Source organism: Ambystoma mexicanum, chromosome 11 (genome assembly GCF_040938575.1).
Source record: "Ambystoma mexicanum isolate Mex_15411 chromosome 11, UKY_AmexF1_1, whole genome shotgun sequence".
Taxonomy (NCBI): Eukaryota; Metazoa; Chordata; class Amphibia; order Caudata; family Ambystomatidae; genus Ambystoma; species Ambystoma mexicanum.
In genome coordinates, this window is record NC_090934.1 from 940,314,575 (window position 1) to 940,341,595 (window position 27,021).

At 45.2% G+C, this 27,021-nt stretch overlaps 1 protein-coding gene across 7 annotated transcripts in view; it reads right to left on the reverse strand.

Moving 5' to 3' along the window:
* LOC138503953 (uncharacterized) overlaps positions 1 to 27,021 on the reverse strand; it is an 863,233-nt gene that overhangs the window by 197,044 nt on the left and 639,168 nt on the right. For all 7 annotated transcript variants that reach the window (XM_069624086.1, XM_069624084.1, XM_069624081.1 and 4 more), the window contains one exon: positions 26,466 to 26,573. In XM_069624086.1, the coding sequence (XP_069480187.1) occupies positions 26,466 to 26,573 (108 nt within the window). The remainder of the gene's footprint in view (positions 1 to 26,465; positions 26,574 to 27,021) is intronic.

The following is a 27,021-nucleotide window of genomic DNA, read 5'->3' on the forward strand; positions in this document are numbered from 1 at the left end:
TCTCCATCTGCTATGGTATTTTTGTGCAATCCAGTACCTATGCGCCATCTTAAGGCCACGTGTTTAAATATCCGCATCCCTGACGTTAGATCTAGCCTTCTGACGTCGCTACACTGCAGTGCAGGAAAATCCGCTTGAAGAGTTTCCGGGTACAGCGCGCAAACGGGCGAGCATCAGTTTACAACAAAAGAACCCCGCTGACCACCGATGAACTACAAAGGACATTGCAGGCCACCTGGACTCAATACCTTGTCCAGCTTTCCCGGGACCTCCTGCAGCCTTCTGGACCTGCAATAACATCCCATGGCTGCTAAAGAGGGGCCAGCCGAACACTGGAGCCCAAGCCCCTAGTCTAGGCGAACCCTAGCTGCTCCTGAAATAGGGTCCCAGATTAGCCCTGTTCAGGATTTGAGCCTTTTTCAGGGACGTAATTTCACTCAAATGCCACGGAAGTGATCACACGGACCCTGACCTCTGATAACATCCCAGGAAGTGATGTAATTTGACCCCACCCAAAGTGACATCACGGGAAGTGTTGGCACACAACCTTTCACCCCTTGACAAAACAAGAAGTAGCATCACATAGCATTGTTCCGCAGTACACTAAGAAAAATATGGTTACGATATCACTGTAATTTAATAAATATTTCACACAATAACGGATCATATGATAGGTCGTTTATAACGCACTTAATACCCAGAGGCTTCTAAGCGCGGACCCGGAGATCGAACCTGTGGTGCTCCGAGTTGTGTTGCTTCTAAGGCGAACATGTTGCCCCCTGAGCTATCCTCCCGAGACACCAAATGTAGCCTTAATATCAGTGTGTATTGGCCCATATTACCAAATTACTGTCAATGTAAGCAGACGTCCAACACAACAAACTGCACTATTGCACATCAGTTGGGCTAAACTGTAAACGGACAGAGCATCTCGAAGAGTCTAAACCCCAAAGCACAGAGTGTCTGGCCACAGACTGGAAACAACCAACTGGCCAACACAAGTCCAACCAGAAGACAATCAGAGGCTGCACCGATTCATGCTTTTACACTTGGACAATGCGTGCAGGGATTTTCTTGACAACAGTGCACTTTAAACCACTGCACAGCAAACCACTCCCACCAGTCACCCACAGCCTGAATATCCCCAACTGTTTTCACCACGGGCACCCCACCATCCACTGCAAGTCACTAAGGGCCCTCCCGGGCTTTAAGTGGGCCGGGGCCTGCTGGGCCTGGGCCCCGGCAGGCTCTGAAATTTCGTTTTGAGGTGGGGCTCTGCCGGGGCCCACTAATCTCCCCTAGAAGCCCCGGCCACTACACAAAAAGGCTTTTTTTCTACAGCCTGAAGCTCTCGCTCGTGTGCGAGTGCTTCAGGTTTCAGAAAAAAATGCCTTTCAGCCATAATGGTGGTGCCGCACCTACGAGGCCTCCCTTTAAGCAAGAGATGCCCGTGGGCCGGCGCCATCATTATAGAGAAAACATGAGACGCTGGAAGCAGAGGCTTTGCTTTCTAAATACTGAAGCTCCCACAGATTAGCGGGAGTTTCAGTATTTAGGAAAAATGCCTCTGCTTCCAGCGGCCTCAACGTTTCAGCCTCAATGGGGACGCTGTCCCTCCCAAGCGGGCGAGGGGCAGCGCCTCCATTAAGGCTGAATAGGCGAGGCGCTATCCCCTGCCAGGCAAGCCTATAGAAAATAAATGCAGAGATCAGCACCTTCTCCCCCAAGGTGAGAGGGTGCTGGTCTCTACAAAAGGCTGCCTGGCAGGGGTGCCAGTAGCCCATTGAGCCGAGGCTCGTCAGGGGGCGTGGCCTAACGGGCCAGTGGGACCATTGCTTTTAGGCCACGCCCCCTTGATGAGCCCCGGCTCATTTTGTAGTGCCACTTAAGGCACTGGGGCCCTCCCTCAACAGCTTTAAATGTCTGGCACCCACTCCCGCCCCACAACACCTTACACCTTCAATGCCTTGCTCCAACACCTTCATGTTTACACAGCGCCACCCTCTAGCATCTTAAGTCTCCAGGATTCTCCAACACCATCAACCTTAAGCAAACTAGCAATTTAAGTCTCTAGTACCCTCCTTCCACACCCTAACAGTGTGAGTCTTAATTACCCTCCTCAAACACCTTATATCTGCATTCAATGCATTTCAACTCTCTTACAACACATTATGTCTCAAACACTCTCTGTAAGTCACTAGTACAACATCTTAAGTCTACGGTACCAGCCTCCATAACACTGAGCCTCAAGCACACACTTCAAACCCTTCTTAAATCTTAACAACCTCAACACTGCAAGTCTCTGCTATCCGCCGCCAACATCTTCAAGTCTCGAGCACTCTCGGCCCTCATTACAACACCAGCGCTAAACCATGGTGCTATTAGCACCATGGTTGGTGCCGGTGTTGTAACGAGTCCGCCATGGTGAAATGGGGAAATACCGCCCCATTCCAAGGTTGACGGGGCGGTATTTCCCCATTTCACCATGGCCCTTCCCCATTCCCATTTTTGCCCCATAGGGCTCAATGGGAATGGGGAAGGCGGCAATTACGGTACCGCAAATTGCGGTACCGTAATTGCCTACGAGGTCCCTTTGTGGGTCCCTACTTTAACGGCTGGTCCAGACCAGCCGTTCAGGTCGGGTCCCGCAAAGGGACCTCGTAGTAAGGCGCTAAGTGGTTAACTGCGTTGCAGCCTTTTATGGCGCTGTTAACCACTTAGCGCCTGGATCGTAATGAGGCCCATTGAGTCTTAAGGACTTTCCCCAATACCTCTCTCAACTACCCTCCTACACCAGCTTCAGCCTCAAGCACATCCATCAAACTTTAAGACTCCAGCACCCCCAACACTTTTTGAATGAGAACAATCTCCAACATCTTAAGTTAAGACTCCAGCACCCTCGCCCAACAACTCACATCTCCAGCAGCCCTTACACACCGTAAGTCTCAGGCACGCTCGTTAAATGTATGAAGTCCCCTGCGCGCTTCTACCATACCTAAAGTATGCAGTAGCATCCGCCAACATCATTAAATTTACAGACCCGTGCCCCTCAGACCTCTTCAGTCTGGTGCACTCTCCTCCAAGCCATAAATCTTGCACACCCTCTCCCAACATCCCATGTGTCCCGTTTTTTTGTTAGATGAGAGATAGAGGGGAAGGATGTGTTACAAGTCACAGTAATTGCAGGTTTTTTACATTTTAAAATGTAAACACCAGCAGCAGCTCCATGACATCACCCCTAGAAAAGGTCAATTTTATTGTTTTCTTCTGTCCTTTATATCTTGCTTAATGCCAGCCTCCTCCAGCTTTTAAGCAGTGTAACAGGAACTGAACCTATGTTGCACTACGCATCCTCTTGTTTCCAAAGTAAGTGGTTGCCCCTGAGCTATCATTCCAAATATATTTTTTTGCTTGAGGAAGAAACAGATGGTTTACTTCAAAGGCGGAGGGCAACTTCATGTAAATTAATTATCTCACCATGCGTCTAGCTACAGTGTGCCTGTGATGCAGGTCTGGCAGATCTGGGTCCGGTCACAGTGTGCCCAGGCAAGATTGGTGGCAGAAGCCATTGGGGCACACCCCTCATCACAGGCCCAGTGGCTCACTGGAAGCGCAAATCAGAAAAGAAACACTGCTGAGATTTGAGTTGATGCTCTGCTTTCAAAAAGTACTACAGGCTGCTCTTGCCCATTCCCAGCTAGCCAGACCTAGCCCCCCTGCCATTCTGGTTGCTACAGTACTGGGTATGAGCTGCACAGACAGCCCTGCCTCTGAACCCGACCATGTAGGCATTCTTCACTAGTGGACTCCCAACCTGTTAGTGAAGGCGGCTTCATGGTTTTTCCTGCATCCCTGTTATTTCTCCAGCTAACGAGTACTAGATTCCAGGTGAAAAAAACAGTACCACATTTAGCTGCATTAACAACCACCTTTTTCAGGTGCAACACAGATATCTGCTCTTGGCACTGCCTCTTTGTCCAGTGGCCCAGAGGTTGCAAGGACCGGTCTAGGGGTAGCAGAGGGGGAGCCAGGTGTAGCAGGTGCTACCACTGGCAACCCCCAAAGGAGATCCCTGATTTTCATGCTTAGGCACCAAATAGGTTCTCTCAGTCTCTATCCTATCAGTGACTGCTATTGTACTACAAGCATCGAGCCATTTGCTCTTTGCAACCTGCAAGTGCGCACTGAAAGCAGAAACCGGGGGCCTTGACAAGGATAGAGACTTCACAGACTTGTATAGCAGACAAGCAATAGCTGCCCAATTGCCTCCTGTTTGTGATATGGTGAATGCTTCAATTGTTGTTTAACTCAATCTGTGATTTTACATTATTTGATAATAGCAATATAGTAGACATACATCACTTTACTGCCTTGATTTCTGAGTGTTTTGTTTTTTAACATTCTTTGATGAGACTTAATATATGTAAACAAGAAATACATTATTACCCTAGGACATCCCCTTTGTTAGCTTCTCCATAGGTTTCCCAGTTCCTGGATGAGTAGGGACACACCCACATGTACAAACAAATTGAGAATTATTTAGGCATTGCTCTGCACTGTTTCCAGTTACGAGCCAGTTGTCTAGGTAGGCGTATACCCGGATGCCATGTCTGCATTAATGTGCTGCAACCACAGAGTACTTTTTGAGTACACGTGGTATCGATGTTATCACAAAGGGAAGTACTTTGAACTGCTGGTGACAATGCCCCACTTTGAAGCGTAGGTACCGGCAGTGTTCTTGGAACATGGAAATATGCAAGCATGCATGTCCAAAGTTGCCATGTAGTCCTCTTGCTTTAATAACTGGAAGACCTCTTGCCCAGTGGCCATGCAAAATCATTGATGTTTGGCAAATCTGTTTGCAGGTATTAGATTTAAGACCCGTTTCTAAGCCTTTTCCTTTTTGGGTGCAAGTAAGTAGACTGAAAAGATACTTCCATTTTGCTCTTGCTGTGGCGCTCCCTTGATGGTCGCCTGTGTTAGAAGGCAGTCCACTTCTGCCCGCAGGAGCCTTAGCAGTCTTTTTGACTGCTGGCCGGCTATTGCAGGGTTCAGTTCTTTGTAATATGCTCGCCGAACCCACTGGTCACATGTTATGCCCCATGCATGGGTGTATAACATGTTTCCTCCCCCTACTGGGGAAGCAAGGGAGGGCACCTGAAACCTAGAGTCACAGTTTGGAGGAGGCACATTTTGTGGCAGTTTATCGCAAGCTGACTCTACCTCGTTGCTTGCTAGGGGCGATAATGGGTATAATGCTACTGACCTAACTATCTGGTTTTGTGGACTGGTGCAACCAAGCTTGGGATGTTTGACTGCCTTTTTGGGGTGTTTTAAAGCCATGAGCATCTTGGCCTTGAAACGTTTGTCTTGATGATGCGCTTCTTTGTAGAGAGGGGTTTCCAGTAAGCTGCCCCAGGACTTTAGTATCTGAGGTTCGTTTTTTGCTTTTTCGAGTGCCTCATTAACTTTGACTACCAACTAGGGTTTCCTCTTGTATTGGTTAGTTGATTAGGGTGGCCTGCATTTTAGGGCCGCAACCTGTGCATCCGCGCAACATACTGCAGCATTCACAACCTGCTGGTCAGTTGTCTCTACAGCATCTAGGCTACCCTTGATCGTAGCATTAGCTACACCTTCCTTAACTATGATCTGGACGGGTCTTGTACATTTTCTGGTGTGCCCTTGATCAGGGCCTGAATGTCACCCCACTGTGCAAATAAAGCCTTGGCATTGGCAACGCGTAGGGTGAATGTTTCTGTGGTGGCCATTATTGTCCAACTGTATGCTCTCCTTTTCAGGTGGAGCCTGTGAAGAGCAAGCCAGAGCGCCACATCTTTTTCTCTTTTTCTAACTGTTGTCACCACTAGGGAGTCTGGTGGAAACTGGCCATTCACAAAACCCAGGTGAGATGGATTTTCAATACGAACATTGACTGACCGACCTGTGGCAGGCTTTTGAAGAAGGACTAACTTGGTCTGTCTTTTGACAGTGTCTAAGAGAGAACGGCAGTGTGCAATTGGCCTTTGTTTTGGCGAGAGTCTCCACTAAGAAATGCCTTCCTTCTTTTTGCTCCTGCATCCTAATGGTGACCCTATGTGCTGCCCCTTTCATGAAAGGTGTCATAAAAAGAATTAAACTCAATTCAACGTAGATATCCACACCAGAGACAACCTCACAAGCAAAGCTCAACACAGAACACCAGCGGAAAGCAGCAGCAAGGCTCCCAAGTCAGAAAACTTCATTAAGAGAGCCTTTTAATATGAGCCAACAAAGGCTTGAATCTATCCAAGAAGCTTTTAGTTCCCTGCACACCACACCATCATTTATTTTGTGAGGAGCACCACTGCTACACCTCTCATTCTGGAACACGAGTCGTCAATGTAGTCGGTTATTCAGCCTTTCAATTTTAAATTCTTAGAGGTAGATTTCTAAGGCTGGGGGTATTTGAGTTAGGAGTGTCCCTGATTCTTAGGATGATCTGGTTGTATTTAGCATAATTAAAGAAAGCTTGTACTAAGCACATCAAAGCTCTAAGCAGGGGAGCGGGGGTGGACATGTATATGGTGAAGAGAAGTATAGAGGTTTGAGTGAGGTGCCCGGCTTTTGAGCTCGATAGGTTTTGAGGAGAAGGGTTAATGACTGTGTTCTACTGGTTAGGGAGAAAGTGAGCCAGGCTAGTGGTGTCTCTTGTATGTCCAGCTATTGCCATCTGATTATTAGAATTGTGTTGCACACTGTGTCAAAGGCTGAGGACAGGTGGAGAATGGGTATAGCCGCTCCGTTGTTGTCATATGCCAAATCAAAATGAGTGCTTCTGTGGTACACTGGAGTGGTCAAACACCCAGTCAGGATGGGTAAAGCAAGACGTTTTACTCAATGTAATGAAGCAGTTGTTGATATATGAAACAGATTAGGAGTTTTGCCCAAACACACTAGTAGTATGTCCAAGATGGGATGGTAGTTTAACGGATTTTCTGGGGTAAGGGATGTTTTTTTGTTGGCTGGTTTAAGCAAAACTTTTGAAAACTTTTGAATTCTTGCAGGGCATTTCCGGACTCTATAGATAGGTTGAATCGGGCAAGGTTTTACCCTAAGTAGCCCAGGGTAATCACGACGTGGACCCCTTGCTCACTGTGCCTTAGAGAGGGCCAGCTTCACCTCACTGAGGAGGTTCAACAAGGCCGAAACACATCTCTGGGGTTGCTGTTGGTACTCTTGAATTGGCTAGCATGTCGGTGCTGGACTGCCTTTGTGGGTGGTACCAGACTGATATGCAAACAGATATTTCTCCACTGTGACGGGTGCAGTGAGCTAAAACGTGGTTGTAGACCCTCCTGAGTGGAAGAAATTCCACAGAACAGGGTATCTGACCCATGTTAGTCTCAGTAGAGGGACCTTTTTTTGTTGGCTGGTTTTGTTGGCTCCTACATCCTTGCTTAATTTCCCTATTTGACCAGTTACACCTTGTTCAAGAATTAGGTTGCTGAGAACCACACTAAGCCCAATGTGAAGTGCTACATAACAACAGAAATTGTGGTATTTACATCATTGATTAGTGTTTACCACTCTCACGCTGATAACCAACCATCTGAGGGAACTTTCTGTGCATCACCAAAACGATTTCAAATCAAGGAGTGAGAAGTGCCTTTATTTCCCAAACGCTTGGATAGAGGCGATGTCCTCCATGAATAAACCGATCCGAGAAGAGATGTGATCTGTGATGTGATGCTTCCTGTCGTCTAGGAGCCCAAAACACTCCAGAATTTCACTAGCATTGCAAAGCATGGTAAAGAAGCAGTCAGTTATTTCTTCAAAATGATTAACAGACCTAAGATCTGCACTCTCAGAGGTCTTCATAGAAGGTTTGCAAGACTTCAAGGCACTTTCCCATCAGTCCTGTAGTCATTGCTGTGTCTCCAGCACAGGATGCAGATAAAGGTGGAGATTCCCTTCAAATTAATGACAGAGCCACCTGGATTTACTTGTCCCAGTTTCCACTGTGGTACTTAGGAGGCGTAGCTCTCATTTCCAGATCACCACTAGGCTGCAGACTAGTCTGCACACTATCACTCAAATCCTGTGAGTTACTCACAATCAAGTTACAAACTTCCCCCACAAGTACGATTACACTACACCTCATATACAGACCCCCAGGCCCCCCGGGGACCTTCGAGGAAGACATTACAGCACTCATCACTGAAAATTCCAAGCCACTAGCACAAACTATCATACTCGGCGACTTCAATTTAGGTTACAACGACGCTAAGGATGCACCAGGCACATCCTAAGCAAATGCCCTAACTGAGCATGGATTCGCTCAACTCAGTCTCTCACCGACTCACCAGTAAGGTAGAATTCTCGACTGGGTAGCAACTCTTAACTGCAGCACCACTTGTAAGGACCCCCAACCTCTTACATAGACAGATCATTACCTTATCCCACTTGTAATTCACATCAACCAGACCACGCCTAAGAAACACCTTCTGGCACCAGCCTGCCCAACCAGAAACAAGCATAACATCACTGCCGAAGCCCTATTACCCCTGGTCCTACCTACCCTTAACGCCCTACCGGACAACGCTGACCTTAACTTACTAGTTGACACCTTCAACAATTCCATGGCTACCGCCATTGATATCATTGCCCCTTTGAAACTACGTAAAAGCAAACCTATAAACCACCTGAACTGGTGGTACACTCCCGAACTCAAACTACTCAGGAAAAAGAAAAGCAAACTAGAATTACTATGGGAAACTAACCCTTCACCTGAAAACAAATCCAATCTCAAGAACATCGCCGCGTTATACAAAAATGAAATAATTTGCACCAAAAAAGATGCCTATAACGTCAGGATTGATCAGGCATGCTCTTCCACCAAAGAATTATTTAAAATTCTAAAGGAGCTAGAAGACCCCAACCCCCTCCAGACAACTGCTCAAAAGATAAACCCTGGTGCACCAGCATCCAGAATGCCCTCAACAATAAAATCACAGGGCTCCAGACTAAAATTGTGAACAAACGTCAACAAGTCCCCAGCAACAAAACCACTAACCCCACCTTAAGCCCACCAACATCTAACAAAGCCAACATAGGCTTCACCTTTAAGAAAGTGACCATCTTAGAAGTCCAAAAAATGATCACTTCCCTAAAACCTTCTAATTATAAAGGGGACAGCTGCCCTGCCCAAATAATAAAAGATGCTGCCAGAGACCTCTCCCCCTTTATCACTAAGCTAATCAACCTTTTGTTTGCCAACAATTCTGTCCCCAACAACCTAAAACAATCGTGGGTGCTCCCTCTCCTAAAAAAACAATCCCTACACTCAGCCATACCAACCAATTATAGACCCATCACCACTGTCCCGTTTCTGTTAAAAATCCTGGACAGAGTCGCCTACATCCAGATTCAGGAGTACCTGGAATCTAACCAACTGCTGGGTATACGTCAATCTGGCTTCAGACCTCAACATGGAACTGAAACCGCTCTGGTTGACCTCAAAAGCCAGATTGATGAAATCAAAGACAAAGGCAATGCAGCCATCCTACTTCTCTTAGACCTCTCAGCGGCCTTCGATTTAGTCGACCATGAAATCCTATGCAACCACCTTTCCATCGCAGCCCACTTCTCCTCCTCTGCCTCCGCATGGATACAATCTTTCCTGGCGAATAGAACCATGCGAGTCTTCTCCATAACAGCCGCTGCTGACCCGATCCCCATCACCTGCGGAGTCCCACAAGGCTCCTGTGTCTCCCCCACATTGTATAATATATTTACGAAGCCTCTATTTGACAAACTGGACCGTCTGAGTGTCACCTACACCAACTATGCAGATGACACCCAGATTCTCCTCACCATCTCAGGCAACTACAATGCGGACGTCACCCGGATCAACAAAATCTTCTCCATCATTCAGGCATGGATGGCCACTGACGGCCTCTGCCTGAATGATGAGAAGACGGAGCTTCTGCTGGTCGGCTCTCCTCATAACCTGTCTAAACTCAGTCCCAGCTACAAGAACATCATCATAGACGGTAACACCATCCCTATCGCTAAAAGTGTGAAAACCTTAGGTTTCCACCTTGATGCCAACACCAACCTCGCCAAACAAATCAACTCAACCGCCTCGGCCACTGCATATACAAGTAAGCTAATCAGGGCTAGCAGACCCTTCCTATCCCCCGACAGCTGCCTCACTCTGGCCAGAACACTCATTCAATCCAAACTAGACTATTGCAACAGCCTGTACCTAGGAGCCAACCAATCCATAACTAACAAACTCCAGGTTCTCCAGAACAATGCTCTGCGAGCAGCACTCAACATCCCAAGGCGTGAGCACATCTCTACAACCAGGAAAGCGTGTAAATGGCTCTCCATACAGCAAAAAATCGACCTCAAAACTATCTGCCTCACTTCCAAGGCCTTAAACAACCTAGCCCCACCGTACCTCTCCAACAAATTTACTTTAAAATCTTCATCCAGAATCACCAGAACATCCAACTCCTTAAGCCTACTAGTGCCCAGATTTGCCTTAAAAAGAGTAGGAGGCGCTAGCTTCACTGTGCTAGCCTCCCAACTTTGGAACACCTTACCACTCAAAATTAAAACCACTGAGTCCTTCCCGATCTTTAGGAAACTGGTTATTGGCTGGCTACTGAACAAAGAGTAGCTTTTACCCTAATCTCCAATATCTAACAGCCGCAACCACACCTGTATTATATGTAAATTGTCGTATTATGTAAATCTTTCTTTGTAAAATGATGTACCTTGTAAATGTTAATGCATATTTCATGACTGTAACCGTATCCTTAAAGCGCCCTTCTACCCACGGGTCCGGAGCGCTCTACAAATAAATTAAACAAACAAACTTAAGAAGGATTTATCACATTCCTTTGCTAGGGTCCTGGTGTATATCCCCTTCACATGCCTTCTACTCCTCCTTTGCCAGGCTATGATCTTGTTCCTCCTCCCACTATGATTGGAGACTCACCTCTACCTCGGGCTAGGTTTGACCTCTCGTTCCTTCCTGCACTCAATAGTTGCTGACCCGGTAGCCCCCTGTGCTTTCTCCTGGTTCCCAGTACATACAAAACCACGAGAACACTCCTTTGGTACTGGGCGCACACTTGTGGCAGAAATAAGAGATGGCAACATGCTGCATCTGAAAATCAGATGAAAAATACCGGATATCAGAACAATCTGTTCTTAAAAGCAACAAAATGTAGAAAGATCCGACTGCGCATTTTATTTTGCTGTGGCCAGCCATCCCTTCTTATGTGCTCATATTCTGTGACAAACACTACCCTAATGAAGCAGCATGTGGATCTGAAATACATTGGATTCCATAATGTGTGTCCTCATGCTATGTAAGAAGTGGATGTTCTTTCATTAAAGAAATGCAAATGGCACTCTACTTAACGCATGGCCTTCTTTGAACTTTCGTGAAGTATGCCGCTTGCCCTGACTCTGCCGCCAGGGTGCTTCCAGTAGCAAGGGAGAGTTCTCTATATACTGTATTTGGGAAAAAAAGTGCAGGAGTGGTAACTGGTGTGTACCAGACCCAGTTTGTTGAATACATATTATATCATTGGCTAACTCTTATTGAATAGAGTGGTGCCCATTTCTTGTTCTAGATTTTCCTAGTTACCTACCTCCTCCTGATGTCACTGTCCTACCACCACCCGATCACCTCCTCCAGCCACGACCCGAAGTCTTCCTCCTACCATCTCCTGGTGTTTCCTCTCTCCTCGTGTCTCCAGACTCCACTGCTCCTGTCTGTCTCTCTCCAAACTCCTTCCACAGTCTTTTTTTCTGAACAGCCAACTCACTCAGAGATCCTGCCATAACCCTGTTCCCTGAATGCCACGCCCCCTCTTCCTGGGTTGTCTTTTTTTTTATATCCTAGCAGGTTGTCCCTTTGGGCCAGTCTGGGTAATGGGCCTGGACATGTGCATCCTTATGAGTGCTGCCGTGTGGTTGGTTGTTTCCCCCCTCATCTGTATCATATGTTTGTAGTGTGGCATCCTAGCAGCACTAATACTGGCAATGTAAGAAGCTGGTCTACGGCCTTGATTGCTTGCCTGTGTCAGCCTTCACATGAATGCAGGAGTAGTGGACTACAACAGAGTCTGCAGCACAGCATCAGCATTAGGACTTGCGGGAAATGTTGTCAGTATATTGGAGTTAAGATAGTTTCTGGAAGTGGGCAGCGAAGAAGGCAATCACGACACAGAAGGCCCAGGAGGTGTGTGTGCAAGTGACAAGGAGGATCAGGATGTGAGCCGCTGCTATAGCAGTTGCTATAGTGAAGAGGACAGTTGCAGCACTCAGGGCGAATCCTAGCGGGCAGGATATGCACTACACTTTCGATCATCTCGTTTGGTCTGCCAGCCTTTCAGCCACTTCTCCAGCTCTCTGCAGGGTTGCTTTTGGGGCCTTTTTCTACCTATATGCGTACAATCTATTGAGTCAGTGGATGTTGTGCCAATACTGAAAGACTTTGTGGCACCCTGTGGATAGCTTTGCTGGCATGCTTGCATCATGTAGTGTACTTCGTCTAAATGTTAAAATATGATTAAATTGAGCATTTGGCAGCGGTTAAGGAAGTAATGAAGACAGCAATGGCTTAAAGGCATATAATCTGTGCTTCTGCCACTGTTTTGTACCCCTGTTTTGTGGACAATTCGGAAGTGATTTGAAACCGACTTGGCCCAAGTACATTTAAAAGTGACAATCAGTAGGCATTTCAGGATCTAGAGCTGCAATGACCTGTACCATTTTCTCTCATTTAGAGTGTGTGGCAGAAATTAGAGCATGCAGCCTCTGTCACTGACTCTTTGCTTGGCAGCATTCGCGTGCTTCTATTGCTTGAATGGTGGCATAATACAGAAAACCTTTGGGAAATTTCAAAAGTCTGTTCACTTGTTCCGCAGCATCCCCTACCACTGAATCTTACAACTGCGTTGATGGAACATTAACTGTTGGGAAGGGCAACCATTACCTTTGGAAACTTCTCTACTCCCCTTCTCTACTTTTCCTCTTCCTTTGAACTGCCCCTAATTTTTCTTTACCACAAGTGGCTCCGCTGTACCTCATCAAAGGTTGGATTCTGATAACAAAAGGAAGCCCAATTTAGTTCTGATTGACAAATACTTGTTCAAAGTTGTGGGAAAACTTGAGGCCTGCATGAACACCTGAGCATCTTCTATTAAAAAGAGACCTGTACCAATCTAGTGAAGGTCAATTTCAGCCATGCTAATGGTGGGAGAGGCCTTGTCAAAGCTCAAAAATGATACATCGGGCCTCATTACGAGTTTGGAGGTAGCCATGCCCTTAAACTCGGGTCCTGGTCGGGGTCCTGCAAAAGGGGACTTAATGGGCCATTCCGACCTTGGATGGCCCATTGATTCCCTTTCGCGGGACCCGGACCCGGTACGTCCCCATTCCCATTTGAGCCCCCATTGGGCTCAATGGGAATGGGGAGGATGGTAGCAGCGCTACCGTTCGTTGCTACCATCCTGGTCTGTTCGTGGGTGCCGCTCTGCACGCCTGGTCTGACCAGGCGTGCAGTGCGGCCCCGCGAGCAAACTCGTAATGTTGGGGCATGGCAACAATGGCACCGGTAGCACTACCGGCGCCATTGTTGCCTTACCGCAACATCCGTAATGAGGCCCATGGACTTTATTGCACATAAGCCAATTACACCAGCGTAAGACTCGTCCACCTTTCATGATATGCCCAATAATGCAACAGATTAACCTGTACCATCAAACACATTTTCTTGCTGTCAACATTTATAGGGCCAAGGGAAATACTTCAACCAAGGCTTTGAGCGTCAAAGAGCACCTCGCATAGATTTCAAAAAATCCAAACAGGTTTAAAATGAACCATTTGAAAAGAATTATATGATTAGATAACTTCAAGCTAAGCGCACTAACATAGATAAGAAATATTAACTTAAAAAGGAAAATATCTAATATTAAGATCTGTGGCTCCATATCTAGTGAGTCACAGAGCTGCCTTGTTGGTCTCCCTTTCCTCCAAAGGGGCGCTTATGGGACTGCCTTACAGAATCATACGGTGGGAGGTTACCCTTAGGAACAAATTTACAGAAATCCCTTACTCTTATTCACTCAATTATCTTGAAACTTACTGAGAAACTACCTCAAATTGACACTGTGTTGTCTGACTTAATGATTTCTGCATACACATCCTGCAGGTTGCAAATCCTTGTTAGCAGATCCTGTCCGTCTGCCACAACCCAAGCAAGGACCTGTCCTTGATAGATCTTACCAGCTCTACCAAAGTGGCCAATAGAGCCTCTAAATTAGGTAGGTACCCATATATCCGACTGTATGTCAATGGTAATGCCAAATTGGAGCCATCACCAGAGACTAGGGGCGATTACTTACTACTCAAAGCATTTTTATTCTAAGACTGGAAATTAGAGCAAATGCTTATGACAGAAATGCAGACAAATTACTTGAAATTCTCAGTACTAATGGAATTTGTACTTTAAATAGAAGAATCGAGTTGGATAGGGCAGTAGCCCTTCCTTTCATTTCCGGATCTGCAGAGGCCCTTATAGATTACATCAAAATTAACATGGAATCCTCACAAAGTTGTGAGATTTCAGGCAGTGCAGCATAATGTAATACAGCATAATGTATTACGTAATGTATTACGGCCAGGGATTGGCCGTAATACATTAGTTGCTCTATTCACATTTGGGGATGTTGGTCAATCCATTACTCTTTTGGTAGATCCCAGTGGTATGGATCCACTGGAGACCCAGGCTGATAGACAGTAGCAGATGGAATTAGGAGCTCCCCAATAATGTTCCTGCTAACAACATCCAGAGAGGCATCTAGCACATTGGAAAAAAATCCTAAATACTGCATCTACACAGAATTAAGTTTTCAGGTGGTACGAGAAATTAGGCAGGTGCATGGGCAAAATTTGCTCAAACAAAAGATCTGGTTATGTGGTTCATGAACCTTAGTGTGGGCATATCCTCAAAAAAGGATATTTTGATGAAGATTGCAATAGAGCTAAAACGACCATAAATGAGTGGCTTAAACGTAACTGATCCAACACGATGACAATGAGAAAGTCTAGGAAAGTTGACAAAGATTTGCTAGTAGTTAAAAGGTGCTTTTCATATGAATGGATGGAAAGTACTGTATGATACTGCACAGGCAGACAACTAGTACTGATTATGGAGAGTACCGAATAATATGTTGTGGGATTCAACTTTGTTTCATGTTGTTGCAACTCATCCCAAAGGGTAGACCCTTTTGTTTCATTGTATACTGCTGATCCTGGGAGTGCTGGCGATACCAGCTGCAGCATAAATCAACATTCACAATTGTTGCCCTTGTACCCCATTTTCATATTGAGGAGGTTTCAGTTGCCATACAGGTACAAGAGAAATGTCAAAGAAGGCTCTTTGCTATGGGGAGCAAGACTAACCCACGTTTAACAAAATATTAAACACAATCTAGTGATACCACATTCCTGGAAGAAAGTAGTAACATTGGGCCTCATTACAAATGTGGCGGAAAGGCAACAACGGCACTGGTAGTGCTACCGTGGCCATTGTTACCTCTCCGCCACATTACGAGTTCTGCTTGCACGTGCCGGACTGCACGCGTGGTCTGACCAGGCGTGCAGACTGGCACCTGCGAGCAGAACTTGTGATTGCACCGGCACCGTTATTAACGGTGCCGGTGCAACCATGCTCCCGACCCCCATTCTGCCCCATAGGGCAGAATGGGGATCGGGAGGCCGGCCATACCGGCACACGCGAATGGGCAATTACCGGCCCATTCATCTCGTAATGGGCCGGTAATGGCCCATTTGCGGGTGCCGGGGCCGGTAGCGAGTTTGGTGGTAGCCGTGCCTTTAATAAGGGCACGGCTACCGCCAAACTCGTAATGAGGCCCAATGTCTACTTCCAAGATGCCTGGCTAACGTACAAAACCGTTCAGCATAAAAAAGGGGCAAAGCAGGGCTCTTTTTTTGCACCCTTATTCTTCATAGTAAAGCTATGGACTGCTATTTCGAAGAAAACCCCAAGGAAGTACCAATAATTTGGCGACTGACCCACCCTGCTTCTTTTGCAAGAGGTTTTTTTGGTACTTGCTCAGTTGTTGTCCACTTCCGAATTGTTTTGTAAGAATCAAAAACTGACAGACAAATGCAGGACAGTCTAAGATAATGGTTTTAGGACAAAATAAAAAAAATACATTGAATATTATTAACTAGGCAAGTGGTTTGCAAATAAAAGTAAGTTGACTGCCCATAGGAAAAGGGCAGCACTATCTATGCAACAAAGTGTTGTTGAAATGTTAGCCTTTAGCGGACATCTGGATTACTCGTCGTTCAGGATAGCCAACATAGGTTTCAACGCAAATATACTATAGCAGTTTGATGAAGGAACTGTGGTTGGACCAAATGGTAAATCAGCCCACCTAGTTGATGGATATGAAGAAGAGATTGAAGGATAAAGACAAAGAGCACTAGTTCTGAAATTCAGAAACAATTCACCAAATCTCGAATGCCTCTTTAAAGACCATGATGATTTCGTATAAAATGGATGAATGTTGGCTTAATGACATAGAAAACACTACTATTGCCAACTCGTTGATGGGCAATACCATTCACACTATCTTGATCTTACCCTGAACACAGAGAAAAGAGTATTATTTTCTAGATTGCCTGCCACTTAACAACACTTCGTAGGGGGCAACACACCACAGATGGTGCCCCAGGTTCATAACAGCATGGATCAGGCTATTATGCCAGTTCCTTGTCTTTTGTGGCTTGTATACAAATCTTAGAACAAGCTGGAGGTTGCCCATATTTAGAATCCAAAAGAGACTTGCTCTCGGTGACCTGTCAAACATTATTAAAAAAAAGTTATTAACTTTAACAAGAAGGCTTTAAAGATTCGATCTAAAGTGATTCAAGGCTTCTAAATAATCATTGAATAATAAAGAGCTGAATGTTTATACTTATCCTCACCAGCTACAGAGTGTATATATGTGGTTTGTGGTCTTTGTATCTTAATTCACTATAGGTATATGGCTCAATGCTGATAGCAACATTTGTCAATCATATTGCTAAAATGCAAGTGACCGCCTCGCGATTTTGTTAACAACTAGTTTATGAGATTTTATTGTTATATTGTGTTGCTAATTATAAAACACTGGGCCTCGTTATGACCCTGCCGGTCCGGAAACAACGGTGGCGGTAAACCCGTCTCCACCATTGTCTCCGGACCGGCTGATTAAGAGTTCTGCAGGTGGGTGGTGTCACTCCCGCCAGGTCTGACCTGACGGTAGTAACGCCACCCGCCAGCAGACGTAAATGGAAACACCAGCACAGTTATTTATGGTGCCAGTGTTTCCATGGTCCCCATCCCCATGGAGTCCTATGGGGCTCCACGGGAATGGGGATTAAGGAATTCCACCTCTGGAATTACCGGGTCACCAGGGTTGTAATTCTCTGGTGATTCTGGCAATCACGTAGGCGGTAATTCACTACGAGTCCAGCAGCAGCCTGCTGGTTTTTCCGGCACGGCTACCGCCGGACTCGTAATGAGGCTCACTGAGTGCATTTTTCCTTCGTATATCAGACGCAAAGAATGCATTTCGATTATATAAGATAAAGGTATAGGAAGATAGTTTAGCTTTCTAGATAACACATCTTGCACTATATAGTTATGTACTTAGATGTTGGCAACAGATATTTCTACGAAATTGTTATATTTGCCATCTTAAGAGTTAAAGTTGCACAGTGCATTATAAACTATTTTACTTGTTATTCTTTCACCTTTATTCAAAGAGATGTTTTTATTACATTGTTTAATGTTTTTAGGTGTATTGTCCAGTTATTTGTCTATTCCTTTTGCACTTTAAGGCTACATGATTCATTAAGGTACTTAGTTCTATGTACTATGTACTTTAGGGGTCTGGTTTAGCTCTTACCTTTGCAACATAGATAACTGTGGAAGTGAGATTTTAAAATGCACCTATGTTTTGGTATTTTTGTATGAGTGATACTTTACATATGTAATTGTTTCATTGATTTGATATACGAAATACACATTGAGTGATAAGTTTTGGTGAGGCTTGCGCCTGCATCTTGTTGGAAATGAGTTTGGGAGGGGATGCACTACTAACTGCGAGGTTATGGGTCTCCTGGCAAGGCCCTTAACGAGGCAGTCACACTTTTGTCTGGCAAGTGACTTTCTCCAGCCTAGTGAGAGGCTAAGTGAGGGTTACCAGGGGATTCTATTTTTACTGGCTCCAAGGCCATCATCCTCCAGCTCTGGAAGGTGCCTGAGCCACTTAGTCACCTAATAGAAGTCTGTAGAATAAGGCAGATAATGTCATTGCATATCATCCCTTCTTCCTTTGTAAATGGAACAGTCATATTTGGAGGACTTCCCTAGGTAATTTGCATTCTTTCCCATTGAGGAGATCCTAATGACACTCCATAATCTGTTTAAGGGTACCAGCCAGTCAAGCAGGACTTTGCTCCAGTTTGTAGAGACCTCCACGTGGGCTTCCCTAAACCAGGCGTTGAGGTTATGTAGGTCCATCGCTAGGTTCATCTGTTCTGAAGGGATGTACGTTTAAAGAACGTTTTCCAAAAGATCGAATTACAAAATTATGGAGCCTACTTGCCCGCATTTTGTAATTTGATCTTTGGGGATTTTAACCGTTTGTCCCTGCACTGCCTTTAATGTATGCAGGGGACACCCCTGCTACCGCCGCAGCCCATGATACCGAACTGGGAGAATGTGGGACACCCCTGCTTCCCTGTTCAGTATTAAGGACTTCGATCTACTCTACTAGGCCGGATGCACACTAAACGTGCATTCAGCATTTTAGATGAAATCTTTTTGTCCATTTCCGTTCTGAAGGTCCTGGGAGGCTAGCCATCACTGCCTCATTTGTTTTTGACAGAGAATTGTAATTGGCCCTAAGCATGTACTTCTCTAGCCCACTGTTCACAGGTCTATGCTTAACATGTTCCGGGAACAACAGGTCTGAATGGAGGACAGCCTGGCAGCCTATTGGATTCAGAATGGACACAATCTCCTGTCTTTTCTGCTTGATATGGAGGTAATGACTTCTCCCGGGCTTCGCTTGGGGCGGTATCTCTGGTTCACCTTCTGTTTCAAAATCTTGGTATTCTAGCTTGTTCCACCCGTCTATGTTGGACCCTGCTTTTTCTTCTAGAACACAATAGCTTGTGTCCATGGGTTCAGACTGGGATATTGTCAGATATTAACAAGCTATATGACTGGGTTTTCCACAGGCACAACATTGGGCTATCCATTTCTCAGCCGCGATAGATGCTGGTTTCTTGGTTTCTCAGAGACTGGATGGTTTCCCCACTGGACTTGGGTGATGACCAGCTTTAGCGCCAACTCCAAGTAATCTGTGGTCCTGTGGCATTCCCCACCAAATAATTGGTCATCTATCCTGGCAGTCTCATGGGTGGACCTGTGTTTGCTGGTCTCCACTGTTATGACTGCTGTTCCCCAGTGGATGTGTTGATGGCTACCTCAAAGGTGTGTTTATGTAGCTGCCAAACAAGCAACTGTACCTGGGAAGACAAGGAGTTTATGAACTGTCCCAGAATCAGCTGCTCTTTCATTTCTTCAGTGTTTATTATCCAAGCAATGTTTCCTGCAGGAATAAAAGAAATTCAAACAATTGCTGCTCTCTCCCTAGTCTCTCAAGAATGGATTCTCTTAAATTGGTGTATATTGCTTGTCCATCGTCAATTAAGATTTGATAGGTGGCCTGAAGGTCTCCATCTAGGAGGGGTAAAACAATGAGGCTAGCTGGATTTTACTCATTTTGCTCCTTCAGTGATCCTCTCAAAGGTTTGGAAAAAGGCTTCAGAATGATCATCTGTGGTTGATCTCTGTAACAGGGACATGGGTGGGGCCAGTGTCTGAATCTGTAATTGGCCCCAGGAGAGCTAGGTGGCCTGTCATTTGCTTGTCTAGTATAGAGAGGTCATGGTTCCAACTGTTGCCACAGCCTAGTCTCTCTTTTGTCACATCAACAGGGAGATTGTGTTTTCCTGCTCCTTTGGCGTGGGTCCACTGGGGCCGAAAGCATTTAGCACTCCCTTTTCCACTCTAAAGAAGTTTACTGAAAATCTGTTTTTAGTCGGTTGATAGCCTGACATCTATTAGGTTCTTTCCCTGATCTCTGTCCAAAGTTGTTTTTGGAGATGAGTGTCTGAATCACTACCAGGACTCTCTTCGGGTGGGTTTAGTCCCTCTGTCTTCATCAGGTTTGCTCAGGGGGAAATATCCTCCCCAGGCTTGAAGGAAGCCTCTGGAAATCACTCCAGGATGGATTTAGATACTGTCATGGCTGTTCACTGCTCAGCCTTCACCTAGGACCGGATGGCCCCTTGTTTTGTTAGGACAGTTACAGGGTTGGCGTACCTTGACTAAGCCTGACACCATATGTCATATCAACAGTGAAAAACAGGCTACGGGTTGGAGGAGCTTTCATCTTAATGATTGCTATATAGAAAACCAAACAATTCAGTTACTTGGACAGAACTCATACCTAAATTCCCCTCTCCTAATTTCGCCTTAGAGGTTCGTGTTCTACCTTATGCAAAAGTCTTGGAAAAAATGTGTTCACATGATTAACAATCCTCAACAAATAGTTGTCCTCCCTGGAATGGTCAGCATACTCCTTTGAAATCTAATCAAATGTGGGTCCTTCTATCTCTCTTGCTATCTCTCTAGTGAGTACCTCTTGGCAGTCCCAAAGTTCTGGTTCACAAAACAGAAAGGATTTGCACTCTGAATGTCTCCTTCCCGTCTAAGGTTCCCAAGACTTCAGGACACTTTACATCAGTCACAATGTCTGCAGTTCCCTCTCTGATATTCCTCAAGCATGTTTCGGGTTGATGTTCACCTCTAAACACCTTGTGGGACCTGGAGATGTTGCTCTGTCTCTGCTACAAGCTGCAGATATAGGTGGAGTTTCTCGTACACTTGATCACAGAGACAACTTGGTTTGCTTGACTCAGTATCCACAGTGGAGCTTAAAGGGGCCTTATAGCCTCCCATTCCTACGGTCCTGCTTCATACCCACTTCACCTCATCCCTGCACCTCCCCAGGTCATGATCCTCCCAAATGCCACGCCATATGAGTGTTCGTCCTCCCACCTTGGGTTTAACCGCTTCTGATCGGGTCTCACCAATCCTCCCTGCCTTAGGCTAAGTGTGTTGCCTCAGTCCATCTTGCGCTCGCTAGCTACCATCTTGCTAGCCCTTTGTGCGTAACATTCTCCTTATGCCTTCCTCCTTACACCAATGGCTTTAAATGGACTGTGCTAGCAGGAACAGATCGCTGGAATTCTCAAACAAGCATTGGCAATACCAACGGTTTAGGCTTTAGAATTTGCATTGGTAAGGCACTTGCCAGCACTGCCGTAGTGGTATTAACTGGCCATTGATGGTAGCAGGTGAGAAAAGGGTGCAAGTTCCTGTGCATCTAATAGCAGTTCCTGGCAAATGCCTAATACCTTTACACACACCAAAACTCTTGGCTTTGCCAATGCAAATGCTTGTTTTAACAGGACTGCAGTAGAGGACATGTGTAGTACTTACAATTCAATTGGCTGAAGGCAGACCTTGTTCCAACAATTTTATCACATCAGAAGCTTGTGAGAGTGGACTGAGGGTATACGTGTTTAGCATAAGTAATACACAATGGTCATAACCTATTTCAAAGTATTTTGATTGCTTTGTGCTGGCGTTTACATGATGATTTGCCACATGCCACAAAAATAACTGTGTCAACAGTAATTAGAATAATTAAGATGGGCCATATCAAACAGAATTATTTAGAACTCATAATTCTATTGTGAGACTGCAGACACTTATAAAATGGCTTCCACACAGGTGTAGAGGTTCCTATTGAGCTCACAACCAGACAAGGACCTCACGTGAATGATTCACATGATGAATATCTTGTAGACACTTCAAAATGGCCACCAGACACCCTCAGTGTTTCGAAGGAACCTGTAACTAATCTAAGACATCACGTGAAAGGCTCAAGTCACCAATATGATCATTGAGACGTAGCTGTATGATAAAACTCGCTCAATGAGGCTCGCTTAACAGGAGTGAGGGGTACGGCACAAACAGGTAACTAGGAACGAAGTGTAAACCGAGATAGGTGATCATACAACGATTGTAGCAGTTAGATTGTTGCAATATAGACAGTTATGCAACAGTCATTCCTAACACAGATAGCTCACATTAGTATTGTTTTGTTTGTATTTTAGACCACGACCAAAACGGAAGTGATTCAGCATGCAAGGTGGTCATGTCACTTAACCGTGTGCCTTGTATCAACATACTTGAATACAAAGCAATTACCTGGTAAGAGGGATTAAGAAACTATGGAATTTAACATCAATTGAAGATGAGATTTGGGGTGTTAACCTTTAGAAGACAGTAGGTTGAATAGACCTCACTACGTAGGAATTATCTCCTAAAATGTTGAAGCTGGGATTCTTTTATTTTCACCCCTTGTCACTAGCTTTTCGACCTAATCTGAAGTTCACAAGTGGTTTTAAAAAGGAACAACACCACGTACTGTGATACAGAAGGACCAGTAAGTACTGGATTTCCTCGAAAATATGACTATTTAAAAAGAAAAAATGGTTTTAGAAAAAATCTTTTTACATACAATCTTTATGAAATGTTTGTCTATCAATGAAGTGGGAGATGTGTTGGACAGTGGAGTAAATATGTATGTTTGCTTTTTCTTCTAGGTGTAAAGCCTAATTGAAAGGTACTTGACACACCAGTACTACATGAAATACAGACTTCGTGGTAAGCAGGAGTCGAGTTATTAACTTACCAGATCATTGAAGTAAAGAGAATAAGTGGCACATCACTAATTTAGGCTGTTCTACATTGTGTTGCAGACAACTGAGAGACTAATTGTGAACCCATAACAAGAAACTCGAACTACTGAGAGAACATATGGCGAACAAAGTGTGAATAGTGTTCTGTGTTTAATATATTTGTTTCAATTATGGTAATGCTACTGCGCATAAAATCCCCTGAAGAATTTCCCATAACATTCTGAAAAGGTGTAAAGGGAATGAAACATGTTGGGTAATGTTACAAGCTATATGATATCAGCTTTACAATAATGTAATAAGTCCTTATGTGAACCACAGTGTAGTGGTTTTTCATCATTAACTGTATCTGGACAGAAAGTGTGTTACAGATGGTACTGTGACATGAAACCATCGTTAGCTAGGCTATGTTATCTATTTTTTTAATTTGGCCTAATATATTATTGATACACGAGTCACTTATGGGATGCACATGTCACTTTGGAGAAATTGAAAATAATGGGTCTCATTACGACCCTGGCGGTAGCTGTGCCGGTAAAAACGGCACGGCTGTCGCCGGAGTCATTTTTTTCCTGGCACCTGGCAATGGGGAATTACTGGGGCATTACAGCCCCGGCGGTCCCGGTAATTCCCCATAGGCAGGCGCTGGAAAAAAATTACTCCCCATTCCCATTCGAGCCCCATAGGACTCAATGGGAATGGGGAGGACGGAAGCACTGGCACCATTGATAATGGTGCCGGTGCTTACTTCAAAGCCTGCGAGCGGTTGCCGTTCCGCCTGCAAGGTCAGACCTGGCGGGAGGGATGGCACTCGTCTGCAGAACTCGGAGTATGCCGGTCCGGTAACAACATTGCCGGAAGCTTACCGGCACCGTTGTTACCAGACCGGCATACTCATATAATGAGGCCCTAGTCTTTAAAAAAGATGCCCTTCATCCACATTCGAACCCCGAATGGGGAGGTTGGATGCACCTGCACCGTTTATAACGGTGCCGTGCATCCGACATGCTGTGTTCGCGGGTGCCTTTCTGCCCGCCAGGTCCAACCTGGCGGGCAGAAAGGCATCCGCAAGCACAACTCATAGTTTTCTGGTCCAGGAACAACGGTACTGGCAAGCTTACTTGGTACACGGCAAACTTATAATTAGGCCCAATGTTTATATCAGAGGGGTCTATTATGTATTTGTAGTATAATTTTCAGGGACGACTCTTTCTTAATTATAGTGTAAAGTTTGATGGTAAGGCTTCATCAAAGCGAGCTCAAAGAGATCCCAGGAGGCAGTGTTTTGGGGCGGCAGGTGTAGGAACTGGTTGGGAAGGACCATAGGGATTAGCATGGCCACGGGCAGTCACTGGGTGGGCAAATAACCAAACACCTACAAGCTTCGTGTCCCTCCCCATATGCCATTTCTCCCTATCGGCACTCTGATGCAATAGCCCCGGCGTCATCTAATAGCCCAATTTAAAAACTTTGATCTGGGGATCCCCTCGGACCTGCACTACAGATTTCATTAAAACATAATGTGAAGCACAGTCTTCTGTCGCCATCTTCTTGTTAAAACTTGACATACACATGGGTTATATATCCTAACTCCGATTTATTGGGGAATGGGGTGATCTCAGTCTGAAGCAGTGCTGCCAGTTTGGCCCCACCCTACTCATCCCTAACAACTGCAATATACATCCGTGGATTACAGCCACTGGGTTGGTGGGTACCCACTCAACTGTTCATTATTTTACTGGTCCAAGTTTCATGTGATTTTCAGAATAAGACATTTATTTAATTTGGTAACTTAACTTAACTATTCTTTTAGAGAGGTTGGAATACCGTGTTATCAAGGCCAACAGTGCATCATTTTTTTGCTTAAAAAAACACATCTTCACAGTTAATACCTTTTGTACAAGGTGTTAACTCTGAAGATGCTGTGCTCTTTTTTGCTTTAAAATATAATCTGCACTGCCCATCTTGGTAACACGATACTCCACTCTGTTCAATTTTCTGAATCTGAAAACCTGCAGTTTGTTTCTATAACTTACTGTGTATGGGAGTTGGCAAGATAGCTCTGTGGGGTGAGCACTCATTGCTGAGATCTGTGTGTGATCTGTTGGTTCCAGGACTGAATACCAGCAAATCCCACTCAGCATTTCATCCTTTCGAGGCTGTTAAATAAGTGCCACCTTCTGCTGCATAATAAGAATGGTGTATAAAAATGTTCTATGTTCAGCGCTTTGACAAAAATCACTGTGCAATTAACACATTATTATAATAATATTATCTGGTGTGTTCTTTGGTGCACTCCCACCACTATTTAGGCCGGGCATTTGACACACCCCTTTTAACAGTCCCACCGAGATTTCCAATCCCACTTAAAACACTACGGCCTCTACCCAACGTTTCCCTCCTACCTCTTCCTCATATCTTCCTCTTACCACCTGCTGTGTCCCTCAAACACCTCCCGGTGTTTCCTTCCTACCACCTCCTGAATATTCCCCCATAACGCCTTGCGAAATATTCCCTTCTATCACCTCCAGATGTTTCTTCCTCCACTCTTATCAAGCCTCTCTCCAAATTCCTGCCACAGCCTCCCCCAACACCCACCTCTCCCATTCTAGCGACATCCCTTTTATGTTCTAGGGAGTCCTCCCTTTCGGCCGGTCTGCACCGGTGTATCCTTATTAGTGCTTTGGTGTGATTGGTTGCAGAGGAATTCCTTTACCACCACAAGTGCAGTCTATGCTTTAGTGTGTAATCCAAGCAGGCGCTGAACTGCACCTTTAAGAAGCCAGTCCCTCATCTTGGATTTCTTGTCTGCACGTGTTTGTGCATGCACAGAGGTATCCAGGAGCCTCAGCTGATCCTCAGCAGAACCGCGTTGCGAGCAGGAGCAGCAGTAAGGGCTGTTAGTGCTATAGAGCTATGATCATTTCTGGAGAGGTTGGGCCCTGCAATTAGTTGAGTCTGGTTTGTGAAGGGGGTGCACGTATCTGCATGAGGTCACAAGGCCCTTAAAGAGCCAGTAGCACTTTTGTCCAACATGTGACTATCTCCTGCTCAATAAAAGGGGCTTGGTGAGGATGACCAGAGGATCTTCCCTTTGTCACCTCCAGGGGCAATCATCCATTAGTTCGAGGAGGCCCTGGAGCCCCCTTGGTGACCCTACTAGAAATCCCCAGATTAATGCAGTGGACTTCAACCAAATATATATATTTATTAGATATAAACCAAAAAGCAAGATTAATGTTTCTGACATCAGAAAAAGATAACGGCCAACATCGTAAAACCATACAACCCTCAAATGTATTCCAACTAATTATCCAAGCGCACTTAGAAGCAGGAAACCTGCTTCTAAGTGCAGTTGTGAGGCATATCTGCAGAGAAGCACAAGCACATGTTGTGCATATAAGTGGGATACATCTTTACAACCAGAACTCCATATTTTTGCCGTTTACCAATACTGATGTGCATTGAGTGAGCAGTATCCCAATAAAACACATGGTGGCATGAAGTGACGATGGTGCACACTTTGAAGAGCTTCTCACCTCGTACTTTCCTTCATTCTCGGCCTTGAGAGTTTCGATATCCAGCAAGAGGGACCAGACCTGACCACGGACCTGGAGCGGGATCCCCTTGTACACCCTGCGGAACATCTGTAAAAGAGAGCAGGAACATGAGTGTTGCATGTGGCCTCTTCATGAGCACCCACAGGCACAAAGTCATCTCTGGCATTTTGATCCCGAGCAGCAGAAACAGAGAGATTGCATAACAGGATGTATCATACTATTAAACACTGATGTATTTTCAAACTTCCTTTTGACCCCTGGACCAGACTATCACATGAACACAGCCATCACACTGGAAGTGCTACTAAAGAAAAACAAGCACCTGCATTTCTTAAGACTTTTCCTTGTTGCCTGCAAACATTCTAGCTTGCTAATGTTGCCATTGATAATCATGAATTGGGAGAGGAGACAACTATCACACATCCTTTAAGTCCAATACCAATTAATACCGTCTTTTGGTTCTATGTGATCTGATCAAAAAGTTTTCACTGAAGAAGATTTAATCAATTCTTTTTTATTCTGGTCAATTTTTCTG